This window comes from Saimiri boliviensis, chromosome 4, assembly GCF_048565385.1.
Source record: "Saimiri boliviensis isolate mSaiBol1 chromosome 4, mSaiBol1.pri, whole genome shotgun sequence".
Taxonomy (NCBI): Eukaryota; Metazoa; Chordata; class Mammalia; order Primates; family Cebidae; genus Saimiri; species Saimiri boliviensis.
In genome coordinates this window covers 130,801,016-130,818,426 of record NC_133452.1, presented here as the reverse complement: position 1 = coordinate 130,818,426, position 17,411 = coordinate 130,801,016, and the positions used below count along the sequence as shown (strand labels likewise).

General features: G+C 44.7%; 1 protein-coding gene across 2 annotated transcripts; it reads right to left on the bottom strand.

Moving 5' to 3' along the window:
• Positions 1 to 364: 364 nt before the first annotated feature.
• LOC101041326 (HLA class II histocompatibility antigen, DRB1 beta chain-like) lies at positions 365 to 14,359 on the bottom strand. Of its 2 annotated transcripts, XM_074398216.1 has the most exons (7): positions 14,190 to 14,359; positions 12,854 to 12,970; positions 5,834 to 6,103; positions 2,286 to 2,567; positions 1,490 to 1,600; positions 992 to 1,015; positions 365 to 686 (listed from the first exon to the last, which is right to left on the bottom strand). In XM_074398216.1, exons 1-7 carry the CDS (start codon positions 14,287 to 14,289, stop codon positions 673 to 675), a joined length of 918 nt encoding a protein of 305 aa, XP_074254317.1. In that variant the 5' UTR covers positions 14,290 to 14,359; the 3' UTR covers positions 365 to 672. The 2 variants fall into 2 exon arrangements, with proteins under 2 accessions (XP_074254317.1, XP_039323593.2); XM_039467659.2 differs by lacking the exon at positions 12,854 to 12,970.
• Between the last annotated feature and the right edge of the window lie 3,052 nt (positions 14,360 to 17,411).

Below are 17,411 nucleotides of genomic sequence, written 5' to 3'. Positions count from 1 at the left end.
TCCTCTTTTTCTTTATTCTTTCTTTTTTTATTTTTTGAGATCGAGTCTGGCTTTGTCACCAGGCTTGAGTGCCACTGGGCCATGTTGGCACAGTGCAATGTCTTGACTCCCTGGTTCAAGCAATTCTCCTGCCTTAGCCTTCTGGGTAGTGGAGATTACAGGATCGCATCACCATGCTCAGCTAAATTTTGTATTTTTAGTAGAGACAGTGTTTCAATATATTGGCCAAGATGGTCTCAATATTCTGATCTCAATTTCTGCCCGCCTCGGTCTCCCAAAGCACTGAGATTACAGGCCTGAATCACTGAGCCCGGCCTTTCCTTTTCTTTATGTATTTTTTTTCCTTGGAGCCAAATAGACCGCACAATCTTTAACTCCATGTTTGAGTGTTTGTGGCACAGGATGAGTACAGATGCATGGGAGGCATGAAGGGTTAGGTAAAGGGGAGCATAAAAGTTGAAGATGAGGAAATGCCGTCAATGCTGGGACTTTAGGCCAAGGGCAGGGGCTGAGGAAGAAACAAGGGAGGACATTTCTGCAGAGTTGCTGAACCAGTAGCAACCAGGTCCTGAGAAAGCTCTCTCTTGTAGAAGAATAAGAGCCAAGTAGGAAAGCTTTTCATCCTGCAAAGCTGGGGCAGAAGGTTCTTCCTTGAATGTGGTCATCTTCCCTTCAGCTCAGGAGTCCTGCAGAGACAGAGGAAAATGTTGTTTTCAAACTGGGCTCTACTAATAGCTTCTTTTCTCCTCTTTCAAGTGCTCAGATGAGAGCACTGCAGGAATAAGAAAAACAATTTCCTAAGTCTCCCTGAGCGAATACTCCAGCAGAACACAGGCCTTTGCTAAGCAGAGAGGAGGAGTTTTGGTGTAAATTGCCTGGTCAGAAATTTGGATCCAAAGTCTTTTCTATGCTTTGTGTCTCGTATCTTATCACCTGTACCATCATTCTAGGGAAACCAAATCTGTTTCTAAAAAAGGATAAAAAGTATTACCTGTTGGCTGAAGTCCAGAATGTCCTGGGAAAAAGAGGAAAACATTTACACTTAAAAGATATGGAAGCAACTCTGTCCACCAACACAATGTCCCAGCCCCACATCTCCCACCTGAGATTTCTCTACCACTACAACCCACACCAACCAGAGCAGAGAGGAGCAGAAAAAGACCATGGGACCCTCGAAGTGTGAAGTGTCTGTCATAGGATCCAGTGTACTTGCAATAGACTTAGTGGCTCTTCTTTAAATTATTCCAGGATCTCAAACCAAAAACCCCTACTTGTTCATCTTCCTCATAACTCTGCAGGCCACTAGCTATTATGCTTTCACATAGTAACCATGCCCTGATGATTTCTGGATTAGCAGGGCATTGGAGGTCATTTGGGGAAAGAAAGACTTATTCAGGGCCACTGATGTACTGAGGGTTGACTTCAGCAAAGCCATATTTCCTCCTTGAGAAAAGCCTATGGAGAGAGCCAGCTGCCAAAGGCTCCTCACCTTTCTGATTCCTGAAGTGGATGAACAGCCCTGCGCCAAGGAAGAGCAGGCCCAGCACAAAGCCCCCGACTCCACTCAGCATCTTTCTCTGTGCAGATTCAGACTGTGCTCCTGAGAGAGGAAGCCAGGTTTAGTGATTTTTATCCCAAATTGAACCTCTTGAATTGAGACCCTGAGATTCAGAGCTTTGAAAATGGGGAAGATGGCTGCCCTGCAATAACTAAAATAACTGGCCATTTCTGGAGGAAAAAAATGTTTTCAAATCACACTGAAAACTTAGAAGGTTCAGGCATCACACTCATTTAAATAGTACAGCTTTGGTGTAAGGCCTGACTTCACCACCTGATCAACAGAAAGCCTGAGACTCAGTGAGGTTAAGTATTTTCTCTAGAGTGACAGAGCTCATAAAGGCAGAGCTGAGAGTGGACTCCCCTCATGTCAGGAAGGCCCCTACAGTTCGCTCTTCTCAGATCACAGCAAACAACTCACAGCAACAGCACCAGAAACAGAGTCTCAGGGGAGGGGCCTGGAACCCAGAAGATGACCCTGTCTGTGACATCATGGGGAGGTTCAAAAGAGGGACAGCCTCTCCTGCCTGGCAGGCATGACTGCTTCCCATGGGGTGCAGGTGTTTCTAGAAACTATTACAGGGTTCCCCCCAGTGACCTCGGCTGATGGAGATTGGAACATGGAGCAAATGAAAATCTGATGTGGGAGATGAGAAACCTGACACTCAGGGATTAGCAAGTCCCCTTCTTGGTGGGTGAGAAATTCATGAAGTCAGAAAGCTGCTCACTCCATTGCACTGTGAGCGGGCTCGTCACGCTTGGGTGCTCCACTTGGCAGGTGTAAACCTCTCCACTCTGAGGAACTGTTTCCAGCATCACCAGGGTCTGGAAGGTCCAGTCTCCATTCTGGATCGGGCCTGTGGACACCACCCCAGCCTTCTCTTCCTGGCCGTTCCGGAACCACCTGACTTCAATGCTGCCTGGATAGAACCCACTCACAGAGCAGACCAGGAGGCTGTGGTGCTGCAGGGGCTGGGTCTTTGCAGGATACACGGTCACCTTAGGCTGGACTAGGAGAACAAAAGGGAGAGGGAATGAGTCAGGAGGACAGAGCGAGTCTCCTTGTCTGGCTGTTTGCTGCTTCTCTGTAAACCCAGGCTCTGGCCTTGACCAGGCCTCCAGCACAGCAGCCATGTGGCCTCACAGTGTCAGCAGCCTGGAATTTCATCTTTATAGTGGGGATCCATTAGATTTGAGAGATGTTGAGAAAAACAGTGTTTGTTTCTTCATATTTTGAAATTGCATGCGTTATCAAAGTGTTTATACATCTTTGAAAGTACAGAGTGTATTAATGAAAATTGATTTAGAAGCCAGGCTGCCTGGTTCAAATCCAAGGTCCGCCTTTTACTGGTTGATCCTGGAAGAGATTTTCAATTCTTCTGTGTCTCAACTTCATTACCTATAATGGAGGATAATTATACTAATTCACTTCTTGGGGTTTTATGGTATTAATGCATATCAACATATAAAACAATGACTGAAGATAGCAGTCAATTTTTAGGTCAGAAAGGTTGTCACGTCATTCCACTGTGAGAAGGCTCACCACACTTGGGTGCTCCACTTTGCATGTATTTATCAGCCTTGTACACCTGGAGAGAAAAATATGATTTGAAGCAATGTTGGTAGATAAAGGGACAGAGTAAGGCACATGAGGAAACCAAGGATGAATGTTTAAGAATGCTACCGCCATGCACTCACACCTTAGAATATCGCAGAAATGGTTCTGCCCCTGGGAAGGTGAGACAGACAGAAATGATTCTCCACATTTTTAAGTTCCTGGAAAACCATGAGTCCTAAAGCAGAGAGAAGGATGAAGGAAAATCATTTTAGTTTTGAAAGCTCTTACATTTACATTTAGCTGATCAATGCATCTCCCGTGCAAAACAAGCCTAACTATTATTAGACCTGTCATTGTAAAGTGATTTTTCTTTCCAGAATGACGTTTAGGTCAAGGCAGGGTCTGGGACTCATTAGTTGTGGTGCTTATGCCTAGGAGAATCTCTGACACTAGCAGACTCTCAATAAATACAATATTTTTTTTTTTAAGAAGGAAGCAGAAACCTGCAGACAACAATACCACAAAAAGGTAGATTTAAGATGGATTGTGAATCATTAATACAAATTTTGCAATATGTTTTATTAAATAAAAATGTTCAAATTCTTAACGTGGAAAACAATTTTCAAAATCAACATTCAAACCACAAAATGGAGAAAATGCTGAATCAAATGTCAATAAAGTGTTACTAGTCTTACAGTACAAAGAACCCAGAAACTCACTGAGAAAAATACTCAACCCTGGAGATAACAGACAATAGATGATTGTCCATTACCTCCCAAATACAAGAGGGAATTCTCAGAGTAGTCATTGTAACTGGGCAATGAACAGGTAAAAATAATTTAAAAGAATTACAAATTACAAAAATATAAATTAAAATTAACCAGAAACATACATTTTCAGTTTTGGTGAGTGTTAAAATAAAGGTCACCAAAGGGAAAGGGAGGTAAGTTGTGTCACAACTATTAGAACAAGCTGGGCACAGTGGCTCACACCTGTAATCCCAGCACTTTAGGAGACCAAGGCGGGCAGATCAGGAGGTCAGGAGTTTGAGAACAGCCTGGCCAACATGGTGAAACCCTGTCTCTAGTAAAAATATTAATCTAGCTGGGCGTGGTGGCGCATGCCTGTAGTGCCAGCTATTCATGAGGCTGAGGCAGGAGAATCGCCTGAACCTGGGAGGTGGAGGCTGCAGTGACCCAACATTGTGCCACTGCACTCCTGCCTGGTGACAGAGTGAGACTCCATTTCAAATAATAATAATAATAATAATAATAATAATAATAATAATAAATTACTAGAAAAGTATTAACATTATAATAAAATAGTAACAATGTTTTTTTCTTTTTTTATTTCTACTCTGTCGCTTAGGATGGAGTGCAGTGGTGCAATCTTGGCTCACTGCAACCTCCAACTTCTGGGTTCAAGCACTTCTCCTGCCTCAGTCTCCTGGGTAGCAGGGACTAAAGGCACGCCACTATGCCCAGCTAATTTTTGTATTTTTAGCAGAGACGAGGTTTCACCATGTTGGTCGAGATGGTCTCGATCTTGAGCTCGTGGTCTACCAGCCTCGGCCTCCCAAAGTGCTGGGATTACAGGCTGACCCACTGCGCCTGGCCAGTAAAAATGTATTAAAACTTTATTCAACAAGATAATTTCACAGTCATTTCAACTATGTAAAAATATACACACTAAGGAAACAAAAAATAGTAAAAAGTTTCGACCTAAGAAAGTTTCAGAGGTGCCTCAGAGGTCTCCTCAGTTTCCCTAGAAATTAATCTGATGCTTTTGCAAACAAACACCGCACACTCTGATTTCAGAGGCTGCATGAAGGGTGTGTGCAGGGACAGTCTGGAACTGACCTCCTCACACTAGCCCAAACCTCCCACACCCTCAGCTCTCCTCCCCTAAACCCTCACCCAGCCACACACACCTCACATTTCCCTTCCTGCATCTCTGAGGACCCAGGACAATCCAGGTCTCCTCCCTCTCCAGCCCCTGCAGCCACCTCCCATGTCGCCTCCCCACAGAGGCCTCCAGGACAGGAAGAAGCCCCCTCCTGCCTCCCCTCCCACAACAGCCTCACACACAAATCCACACTCTACACACACACCTGTGTCCTCGGAGCTCCCTGCTCAGGATGGAGAGGACTCTAAGGGCTCACATACGGCGCCCGCTCGCTCTCTGTGTCTGAGTCTCTCTCAGTCTCTGTCAGTCTCTCTTTGTCTCTCTGAGTCTCTCTCGCTCGTCTCTCGCTCATTTCTCTCAGTCTCTGTTTGATTCTCTCTGATTCTCTCTCAGTCTCTCTCAATCTCAGTCTCTCTCTGTCTCTCTCTGTCTCTCAGTCTCTCTCTGAGTCTCTCTGAGTCTTTCTCTCAATCTCTCAGTCTCTCTCTCAGTCTCGGTCTCTCTCAGTCGTCTCTCTGAGTCTCTGTCAGTCTCTTTCTCGGTCTCTCAGTCGTTCTCAGTCTCTCTCAGCTTCTCAGGGTCTCAGTCTCTCTGTCTCTCTCTCCGTCTCTCCATGTCTCTCTCTCGGTCTCTCTCTCAGTCTCTCAGTCTCTCTGAGTCTCTCTCAGTCTCTCTAGGTCTCTCTCTCTAGGTCTCTGGTTCAGTCTCTCTCAGTCTCTGTGGGTCTCAGTCTCTCTCTCTCTGTCTCTCCCCGTCTCTCTGTCTCTCTCTCTGACTGACAGCTCACAGGGAGGCCCCGCCCCGCGCGCTCACCTCTCCGCGGCACCAGGAACCTCTCTAAAATCTGGTAGTTGTGCCTGCACACGGTGTCCACCTCGGCCCGCTTCCGCTCCATGAAGTCCTCCTGGCGGTTCCAGTACTCCGCGCTAGGCCGCCCCAGCTCCGTCACCGCGCGGAACTCCCCCACGTCGCTGTCGAAGCGCACATACTCCTCCTGGTTATAGAAGTATCTGTCCAGGAGCCGCACCCGCTGCGTCCCGTTCAGGTGATGACACTCAGACTTAGCCTGCTCCAAGAAACGAGCTGTGGGGACACGAACGATCCGGTCACGGGGGCGGCCTCGGGGAAAGACACCGACAGCGACGCCGCCATTGGGGCTCCCTGGGCGGGGTGCGGGCTCTGGGAACCCTGACCGGCCCCGCCTGCAACCCTGGCCCCGCAGCCCAGGGGCTCATCCTCCGTCTTCCCGAAGCGGACGGGGGCTGGGGGACCAGACAGAAAATCCCCGCTGGTCCCCAGGCTTTTGGGCCCCGCCTGCCTCCAGCCTGTTCTGCAGACCTCCGAGCAGGAGCTGGAGGAGGATCCGCCCCGCCCCGCAGCCCGTGCCGCCTCCCCCTGGGAGCCTCCGCCCCAAACAGACACTCCGCCCCTTCTCTCATCCCACAGGCTTCACCCGTTCCTTCAACAGACCCACCGCGTTCATCCTGTGAGCACTTCCTTAGTGACCACCTTGTGCCAGGCCTGCGCTGCCTCTAGGAATCCAAACAAGGGAAACAGACCTCTCCACTCCACTGGGGGAGCTTAAAGAGCACTGAAAGTGATGACCAAAACCCAACACACAGGAGCTTACACAGGAATGGGACATGTCAGAAGTGTGGATCTAGAGCAGAGAATAATAGGATGATCTGGTACATCAGGGTGCCAGAGAAGGCCCCTCTGAAGAGTGACTGCTCAGAGGTGACTTCACAGGTTAAGCAGGAGTGACGTGGGAGGCAGAGGTGAGCCTGTGTGTCTATTTGGACAAAACGGGAGGTGTAGGAAATACCACGTACAAAAGCTTCAATTGATGAACTTCAAGAGACTTGAACAAAGTTGACTAAAGCAGAGAGGCTGAGGGGAAGGAGGGTTAAAGATTCGACTGGAGAAATCATAAGAAGTCAGGTATTTGAAAGCATCGTGCATGGTGTTAGGATTTTGGACTTATACTAAAGACAATGGGAAAGTATGGAAGAGTTTCAAGGAGAATAAAACCATGATCCCCGTAAATGTCCACAAACCTTCCTTTGCATTTCCAAATCCACAAAGCTCAGAAGTTCAATTAAAAGAAATTTGTTCCCAAAACTCACTTGGCAAATCTCATGTGATAATAGTAAGGGGTCAAAGTGGTCTCAGAGCTCTTATTGGTGACATGTGCTTCTGTAGTTTCAATACATATAAATATACATACTACATATGTCTGTAAATATACACATACATATATTTTTGATGTTTTTCGCTTTTCTTTGAAGTGTGAAATTGACAAAAATTACTTTAAAATAATCCTGTGGTTAAGAGTGAAATTAATGGATAGAAGCATTTTACATTGTGAATAACATCAAATATAGAATCACTACAGAAAGCTGAGGCATGTTAGTGAAAAATAATTGCAGCAGCATCACTATTTGTGACTTAGAAGGGCAAGTTGTTGGAAGTTAGTAGAGTGACGACCAACAACTCATGAAAATGGTGAAAAATACTGCATAAGGCAAAAAAAATAAATATGAAGGTACTGAACTTGCATTGAACAAATGGATTCAACAAGAAAGTGGTTGAATTTATGCAACTGTCTGGTTTTTCATAATGAAACAAGCAAAAATAAACCACAAAAATCGGTAATGGGCGGTGAGTGTATAAATGATATGAGTCTAGAATTTTCAGGAAGAGCACAGTGTGAATCAGTCCTCTCAGCCTCAGCACTATTGACATTTTTGACCCGATAATTATTTGTTGGTTATGGAGGTTTTTCTCAACATTACAGGTTCTCTAGCAGTGTCCCTGGCTTCTGCTCATTAAGTATCAGAAGAAACCCCTTTTGTGACAACCAAAAATTGTTCCAAATATTGCCACACATTCCCTAAGGGTGATGGGAGGGAAGGGAGAGGTGGTGAACTATCCCGGGGTAAGAACCACAGGTGTGAACCATCTGAAAAAATCTGTGTTGAACAAGCCACTATTAGTTATGGAGCAGCTGAGAATTACATTGAAAAATATCTGTTGAAAATCTTGGTCCTACTTAAAATGAATGTTTTATAGAATTCGGGTCCCAATATACTGCTCTCTTTCCAGAAAATAAACTTGTTGAGAACCAAGATTTACTGACTTTTTTTTTGGCCTTACTAATCAATTACTAAATCATATCATTTATCTTTCATATTATCTTCTTTCTTAATTTCTCTGCCACTGGTCCACTAATTATCTGTAGTAATGAATCACAACCACAGCTATTTTATTCCCATTTAATGTCCCAACTAATGCATTCCTTTCAGTCTCCCATTCGCCACAATACCAGCAGGCATCAAATTACCAGTTTTTGCCAGAGATAGAACTGTCGTTTTGTAGTCAAGTACCCTCAAAAAGGGAGAAACCAAGAAAATGACATTCTCATACAGACAATTTGCAGAAAATAAGCAGGTCCCCAGACTTTGAGTAAGACCTTCACAAAGCTTCCTTTGCCCTTTGGAAACAATGGCAGAGAGGAGTGCACCCTGGATCAATGTGTATCTTTTTATTCTTAAATTATCTAAGCACTTTCTTTACAGACAGAAAATTTAAACAGTGTGAAGTCACTGTCACTGTGGCTTGCATGGTTAGTCCTGTAACCCCTGCTCATGTGTCCCACTTAGAGTTGACAGATTGGGCAAATAAAACCAGAGGACGCCCAGGTAAATTTGGATTTCCTATATATTATGGTTGTGCATCTGAAATGTAGATTTATCTAGGAACCTGTATTTATGGTGGGCAAACCTAGTCCAACTTTCTAGTCAAATCTCAGAAAGAGTGATTATATTACTTCTCTGTGTTCTTCATGATGTGCCCATGGTAGACATATACAACTTTTAAAATGACAAATGCAAAATCAATGAAAGTTTCCCCTTTACATTGTAACTAGCAGCCCTTGGATTTCTGCTCCCATTCCAAGAAACAACATGGTATATATGAATATTAGAAATGTTGTCAATAATTCAGACACAATGTAGTTACTACTAGATTGACAGAAAGATTCTGATATAGAATCAGAAAATCAGTGGAAACATGACCTCTTCTACTTGGGTCCATTTTTACCAACCATAATCTTTTCTGTAATCTATCAAATACATTGAGTAATAGCAAATCTTCACAGGATTATTGTTAAGTGTAAAATTAGCTAATGACTCTTCTTAGCACTAATCACATAAGAATCATTCTCAGCAAACTGACACAAGAGCAGAAAATCAAACACCGCATGTTCTCACTCATAGGCGGGTGTTGATCAATGAGAACACATGGACACAGGGAGGGGAGCACCACACACTGGGGTCTGTTTGGGGGAAATGGGGGAGGGACGGGGGTGGGAAGGTGGGAAGAGATAGCATGGGGAGAAATGACAGATACAGGAGAGGTGACAGAAGGCAGAAAACCACACTGCCATGTGTGTACCTATGCAACAATCTTGCATATTCTTCACATGTACCCCAAAACCTAAAATGTAATAAAAAAAGAAACACTCCAATATATTACAATTTATATATTTTTGACCTCTATAGCTTCAGCTGACATTAGGTTTTCTTTTCTTGATTCTAAAGCAATTGGTATCTTCAGCATGATTTTGCAGTTCTCTTCTGCTCTTTTATTAGTATCATAAAGAAATGTCATTCTGAAAACACAGGGCAGAAACACGGGTTTATGTCTAATAAAGCAGTATATCTAAACAAACTTCACACAAAAAGCATCTGCTGACATACAAGCAAGGGACTTTACTTTCTACATGCTCAGATTTAAACTGCAATCTGATGTTCTCTAGCACTGGATTTGTAATACAGGGTTTTACTTATGCCCTCTCAATTTTAGATTCCAGAGATGTATATGTTTTTAAACACCACAGATACAACAGGATCAATATTGAAATTGCATACTGAAATTCATAGGCCTGGTACACAGTCACTGCAAAATGTTACATGGCATATATTGATGGAGACCAGATTCATTTTTATCATTACTCCATTCTCATGACCTAGAGTAATAACTGGTATATTCTAAGCCACTAGTAAATATGGGCTGTGTGAAATATGGGTATGCGACCTTGTGCATGAGCAGTCACCAGGGCACATGGGGCCCTCTAGCATTTCCTTGCCACTGAGGACTGAGCATCTCTGGTTCACAGGTCCTCCTGCTTCTCTTCAGCCCCTTTAGCCTTTCCTTTAGATCCAGCTGGCTCCCTGAACTCAGCACCGTCCTTTCCTGAAGCTCTCACTACTCAGAAGAGTCAACCTTAACCTCACCCTCACTTCTACTCTCTTTTCAAGTGGTCCAATCCATTTTCCACCCTGGATCCTCCACTGACTGCAAATATCAACTCCAGCGAACCCAGCACTTGCTTCTCTGTCACATTCTCACCTCACCCTCCTCTAGTGGTTCTCACCACAATTGGCCTCTCCCCTGTCCTTGAAAAAAAAGTCTATTTTTTCTTGACTTACAGGCATTCTGTTCTCTTGGTTTTTCTCCAACACCCCTGAGCGTTTTTTAGTCCTTTTCCTGGCCTCTGCCCTCGTTTTTTTTCTTCACACAATGTATCTCCTACATAACCTCTTCCACTCCCTGGAACTTAACACAGTGCACGTATTGATGCCGCCAACGTAAATACCTACAGCTCTGGCCTCACCATGAGTCTCTTAAATGCCATTGATCTTCTGATTGCTCCCCATAAATGTTGATAAATTATCTCAAACTTAGGCAAAACTCTTACCTCAAATCGCACACTTCAAACCATTTCCTCCCACAGTTTTCCCCATCTCAATAAACACCACTACCATCCACTTTCTTGTCAAAACAAAATCCTTAGAAATAAGCTTGATTTTTTTTTGCCACCTTTACAGTAAGCTAAGCAAAAATGCATGCCAAGTCTGTCCACTTTATCTTTTTCACCGTTTTTATCCTAATGCAGTCCACGAAGCCATGAGCCTGTTCTCTCTGAGGAGTCCCTCCTGTGTTCCTAAATACTCTTCCTGACCACTTGTGAACCCCAACAATCAATCCAATTTCCACATAATAGCTAGAGTTCATTTTAAAAATTGAATATATATGGACTATTTATATTCAATATAATTGAATATAAATTGAATATAAATGGACTCTCCTTGTAAACATTCAGTAGCTTCCCGTATCTATTTAAATAAAATTCAGGCCTGGCGCAGTGGCTCACGCCTGTAATCCCAGCACTTAGGGAGGCTGAGCTAGGCAGGTTACCTGCGGTTAAGAGTTCAATATCAGCCTGGCCAACATGGTGAAACCCTGTCTCTACTAATAATTAAAAAAAAAAAAATTAGTCGGGAATCATGATGGGTGCCTGTTATCCCAGCTACTTGGGAGACTGAGGCAGTCAGTCTAAGACTCTGTCTTAATTTGATAGAATGATTTGAACCTAGAATGTAGACCAGTAAACAGTTGCTGCAGATAACTTGAACCCAGGAGGTGGAGGCTGCAGTAAGCTGAGACTGTGCCATTGCAGTCCAGCCTTGGCAACAAGAATAAAACTCTATCTCAAAAAATAAATAGGTATGTAAAATAAAGAAAAATAAATAAAATAAAATAAAATTCCAATTTCTTACCATGGACATCAGGGCCTGACATGATGAGGCTCCTGACTCCCTCTCTGTGCCCTGCCTCATCTTCTGCCTCTCCATTTCCCTGCTTGCTATGCGTCAGTCCCTCTAGCCTCCTGTCCCTGCAGATAACTTCCCACACCAGGGCTTATCCCCCAATGCTGTCTCCCTGGAACTTTTGTCCCTTAGATCATTTTGTCCCTCAGATCTTCTCCCTGTGTCTACTTATTTTGTTGTCTCAGCTAAATGTCACTTTCTCAGGTAGAGCGCCCTAAACATATGAACTAAAGTTGGGTGAACCATTTCTCTCTTTTTACAAATCTGATATCTTTTCTTCAGTGCACTATGACTCTCTAACATTTTCCTTTTTTTTGAGGGATGAAATCTCACTCTGTTACCAGGCTGAGGTACAGTGGTGTGCTCTCGGCTCAATGAAATCTCTGCCTCCTTGGTTCAAGCGATTCTCCTGCCTCAGCCTCCCAAGTAGCTGGAACTACAGGCATATGCCACTTTGCCCAGATAATTTCTGTATTTTTTAGTAGTGATGGGATTTTATCTTGTTAACCATGATGGTCTGGATCTCTTGACATTGAAATTCACCCACTTCGGCCTCTGGAAGTGCTAGGATTACAGGAGTGAACCACTGCACCGGGCATACTCTCTAACATTTTCTTCTTTGTTAAATGCTTATTGAGGTATTGTCTATCTCTCCACTGTTGTGTAACTTCCCTGAGAGTAGGGGCCCTCTCTGTCTTAATCTGACAGAATGACTTGAACCTAGAATATAGACCAGTAAACAGTTGCTGCTGAGAAAAATAAATGTGGTTTACATGAATAAACCAGGGCCTGGAACTGATCACTGAGGGGGTCCTGGAAAGCAAGAAGGGACTGAAGCTCCAGCACTCTTTCATTTTGATGTCAAACTTTTCCTCTTCTTCTCCCAATGAGAAACACAGGCAAACTTCTTCTTTCTCCTCCTTCTAGTTAAAAGAAGAATTTATAGATACAGAAAGGCTGACTTAAGAAAAAAACTTTCTTAAAAATTAAGGTTCATCTCATTTTGCCTGGGTGCAGTGTTTCACACCTATAATCCTAGCACATTGGGAGGCCAAACCAGGAGGATCATCTGAGTCCAGGAGTTTAAGATCAGCCTGGGCAACATAGAAAATCTCCTCTCTACCAAGATTACAAAAATTAGCTGCAGATGGTTGCCTACCTGTAGTCTCTGCTACTCTGGAGGCTGAGGAGGCAGGATCACTTGAGCATGGGAGGCAGAATTGCAGTGAGCCTAGATAGCACAACTGCACTATAGCCTGGGTGACACAGCCAGGCCCTGAATCAGAAAAGAAAAAAAAAATCTCTTTCAATGGATCTCATAATGCTAAGGGTTTGTGCAAGCTTTAGGGATTTCTGGGAATTATGACAATATATCTGAGGAAAAATAGAGAGAAACTGGAGGAAGAGGTAAGCAGACATGGATAATTAAGGAAAGCTGAGGGCACGATGGGTGAACCTATGAAATTTAGAACAAGACACGAGTAAGACAATGAGTTCCCAGGACTTGCTCATTGACCTTCAGCCCTGTGCCATGGAACAACGTGCACATTCTCTCTGTAACCCCGCACAGAGCCTATAGTTAGAATATTATGAAATGTCTGATATCTGACTATTTTTGACTTACAAAAATAGAATTTCATATAATTTATCCTGCATTCCTTGAATGTCTTTGTGTGGAGTCTAATTAGAGCATGTAGGAGATGTAGGAGAAACTAGTACAGAAAGGTTAAAAAAGATTCATAATAAACACTAACAGGCCAGGTTTTCCTACAGAGGATGCCTTAAGTTCTGTAGGCACCAAAGAACATCCCATGGTTGCTCTTTATCTGAAGGTTGATGCCAAGTACTAAAGAGCTCAGCTTCAGTTCCAGGGATTACTGTCCCATAAGAAAGGAAGAGCACTAAGTATATAACTTTTGTCAGAGAACCTCCATGTGCTACAGGGATACAGGCTTTATAAACATTGCAGTTCAGAAAGAAAAGAAAGGAGATGATGGGGAGGCCCCTGGGTACATCCTCACAGATGAGGAAGAGGGTCCGATACCACAGGGCCTGTCAAGAACATAATACAGGGTCGTGTAGGACAGACTCTTCCAATTCCATTGGGTCACACAAAATATCGAGAAAAAACCCTCCTTTTGTCTGACATAAGTCAACGTAATAAGCAAAAGTGCCGTATCGGAAATTATTTTAGCATCCTTATTTCTAAATTTTCTATGGACGCTGATGAAATGCAATGCAAGATTTTATTGTTGGAGATTTGAAAAGAAATGGGCTGTATTGTGGCCCATTACACAAGTCTCATGGAGAGGGCAAGTAGTCAAGCTCCTTTTTGTGGTGGAAATAATTTGGTATCCCTGTGACAAAGATGGAGATGGACAATCCCTGAAGAAAAGGTCGCAATTTCTTCAGGGACATGGTCTGGTCACAGTAACAAATTTAGCTTCCTATTTTACGCACCTCATAGTAGCTCAGTACCCACAATGTGCACTTACGTCGGGAGTCCCCAGCCAAAACCAGTGGGGAGCTCAGCGCCATCAGTATCACTGTCAGCGCTGCCACGCAGGAACCTCCAGGGAGACTCAGACACACCATGCTGGACAGCAGGAGAGAACCAGGTGCCAGAGAAGCAAGCAAGTCTCATTCAGGGAGACCTATGACTTCCCTCAACTCACATCCCCCAAATAGGGAGTAAGGTACTCATTTCTTTGTTCCTGGATTGGGTAATCTCATTTTGGGGACCCAATCAGCATCTGAGTTCAATAGCGTCATCAGCTGCTGGTCAGAGATGCAGTATGAAGGTCCTCTTCTGAAACAGTTTCCTTCTTTAAAGGATTGTTTTAATTTAGTACTTGAAAGGTTTGATCCAGTCTCATGTAAAACACTTTAATTGGGTCCCTATTGTGAGCCAGCTCTGTGCTGGTCAGTGATGTGTTTGCAAGTTTGAGCCTTGTAAGGGTATTCATTTCCCACTTGACAACAGAAGTAATTGCAGGAGTGAATGTGTTTAGGAGTAAAGGAGATGGAGGGAACATGGCTGTAAATCCAGAGATCTTTAATCTGGTCCTGATTGCACTGTATCTTAATGCTGTAGATTTGGGAAAATTGCTTCATGTCTCACAGTTGAAATGAAGGCCCTGTGATCTTTCAGATCTTTCAGTACTGGAAAATGCTGTGAGTCTGTGGATACCTCAAGGAGCAGCAGCCCCGGGTATCTGATGCTATGACAGAATGACCACTGTTGATTAGAGAGTGTAATCTGTACCTGTTTCCAGGTAGGGATGTCTTTAGTAAGTTAAAGGAAATGGAAAGTTAGTTAATAATTTCATTTGAGGAAAAAGGTTTTGCAAGTGTGTCTCCTGATGCTGTCCCCAAATTTAGGCACCTCCAGAACACACACAGAAAAAGAACTTGCAGGAGCCACTTATGTGCAATGGAGAGTCTGAAGGTGTCTTTGTATAGCACTTACCCTAACAATGTGATACAACTGTGCAACCAAAGTATTCAGGGGTCTGAGAGATCGATCAAGGACTCAAAGTCAGCTGTTAACTGAACAACTCTGTTTTAAAATAAGTAATATTTCATGTGAAGATGGTGGAATCTCCCATTCCTGGTTTCCATTATGATTTCCTCATTTGATATAGGCTATGACCCTTTACCCTTATGCTTCTCTTACTTATCATAAGGAAAGTTATAAGAAGCCTTTGCTAACAAATACTTTACAGAAAGTTCCAGAAAGAGAACCCTATGGAAAAATTATGAATTATATAATTGATGTAATCATATAACACTAAACTTATAATTCTACAGTTATGTAATTATTAGCTTTATGCTAATATAAACATAACATCTAAGATTCAGAATGGACATCCAAGTAAAACTATACATATAAAATTCTGCATGATCCACACTCACCCACAGTTCTTTCCAGTATTTTAGTATTTTTAGGCACTCATTCCTTGTCTGCCTTAGTGTTTTCAGGGGCAGGATTCTCACTCTGCTGCAATAAACATGAACATGCCTCCCCAACCTGTTCCAGTCAAGGGGAAGCCCCAGGTACCCCTGAGTGCTAGGGGAAGAACTTGCAGAGACATCAGCCTTGCCCCACGTGCCACTCTGGGTCCAGCGAGGGGATGTGCCCATCCCAGGCTGCAAGAAGGTGTGATAGGGGCTACCTGCAGGCTCCATGCATCTGGTGGCAGCCCCGCCTTGCTTGCGGCAGGATCCAGGCCTCTCTGCACCCCATACCCTCAAGGACAACAAGGCCCCCTGTTCCCGCAGGCCTGGGGATGTTCCCTCTAAGGGGCATCTCCTGGCTCCCAGTCCCCATGCACACACTCTGATGTCAGAGTGGAGCTGGGGCCAAGCCCTGGTGCTGTCACAGCCTGGCCGGGTGTGTGGACAGTCAGGGCAGCATTGACACACCAGCCTCCTGCCACCTCAGGCACAAGGAAGCAGAGGAAAGATGAGCTGAGGGCAACTGCTGATGGCCTACAGGTGCCCCTTGGCATGAGCAGTCTGGGTGCCATGGTCGGCAGTGGGAGGCAGACAGCCTCTTGGGCAGAAGAGGGCAGGTCACTGGTGAAGCCCCTCCTTTTGGCCAGCGGGGCCTGAAGGCTGTGGGCTGGGCTGCCAGTCCTGCTGACAGGAGTGGCACCTTGGGCCTTTTCTGGGCCTGCCCCATGGCTGTGCGCATTTCCTTCCCTCTGAGGTCGATAAGGGCTCTGAACTCAGGCAGACTTGTGCAGAGGATAAAGGGAGCAGAGAGAGAGAGGACAGGGAGATGAGGGATGACCTGCTGCAGAGAGGAGTTGCCTACCCTAGGGTCTCTTCTCAGCTGCAGAGTGGGGCTGCCCTCACCAGGGTCTCCTCTCTGTGAGAACTGAGGAGAGGACAGGACTATCAGCTGCAGAAAGGAGCTTCCCTCTCTGCTGAGAGCTTAAGAGGTTTCGGGACAACCTGGCTATGGAGAGGAGGTGCCCCAGTACAGGTCTCTGATGTGTTCTATTGCTTAAAAAAAATTCCTCTTTGTCTTCCTCACCCTCCACTTGTCTGCATACCTCATTCTTTCTGAACACAGGAGAAGAACTAGGGATCTGCTGAATGGTGAGGCTAAAGAGCTGTAACACAAACAAGGCTGAATCCTGCTCCTTGCTCGCCATGTTGTGGACAAAGGGAAGGAGAGAAGAGCTGTAGCTCTTCAGAGTGCTCATACCTGGGTGCTCACTGAGCCAGGGTTGTGACTCCCTTTTTGGGGCCGGTGATTCCTGGGGTCTCCAAGCTTCTTGGTGGCACCACATTCCCCAGTGCCAGCTGTGGAAGCTGCTTGTGGTGCGCCTGGGCCAGCTGCAGCCTCACAGGGAGCTGGCCCTCATGCTGGTGCCTAGAACTGCCCAACTCTGTCTCATGCCTGGCTGTGCACAGTGGCTGGACCCCACACTCACTTGCTCACACATCTCTCACCACCTGACTCACCCTTGGGAGGTGTGGGATTCAGGCCTCTAGTGTGAGTCAAGTACAGCCTGCCAGGCAAGTGGGTAGAATGAGCCCAGCTGGCCCAGACAAAACTCAGGCAAAAGCATTACCAGCCACAGGATTCTGGCAAGAAATGGGACATCCCAATGATTCTGTAACCCAAATCTCATCTTGAATTGTACTACGATTGTACATGGCAAAGCAAAGTTATCTCTTGTCAAAAACATATAGAAATGAGGTTT

Excerpts from the sequence above, each read along its gene's own strand:
- LOC101041326 (XM_074398216.1), bottom strand. The coding sequence starts at position 14,289 with ATGGTGTGTCTGAGTCTCCCTGGAGGTTCCTGCGTGGCAGCGCTGACA. Across the intron at positions 12,971-14,189 it reads TTTGGCTGGGGACTCCCGAC|GGCCTGGCTGTGTCACCCAG; the intron begins GTAAGTGCACAT and ends TTTCTGATTCAG. Across the intron at positions 1,601-2,285 it reads CCCGCTCACAGTGCAATGGA|GAGCACAGTCTGAATCTGCA; the intron begins GTGAGCAGCTTT and ends TTCCTCTCTCAG.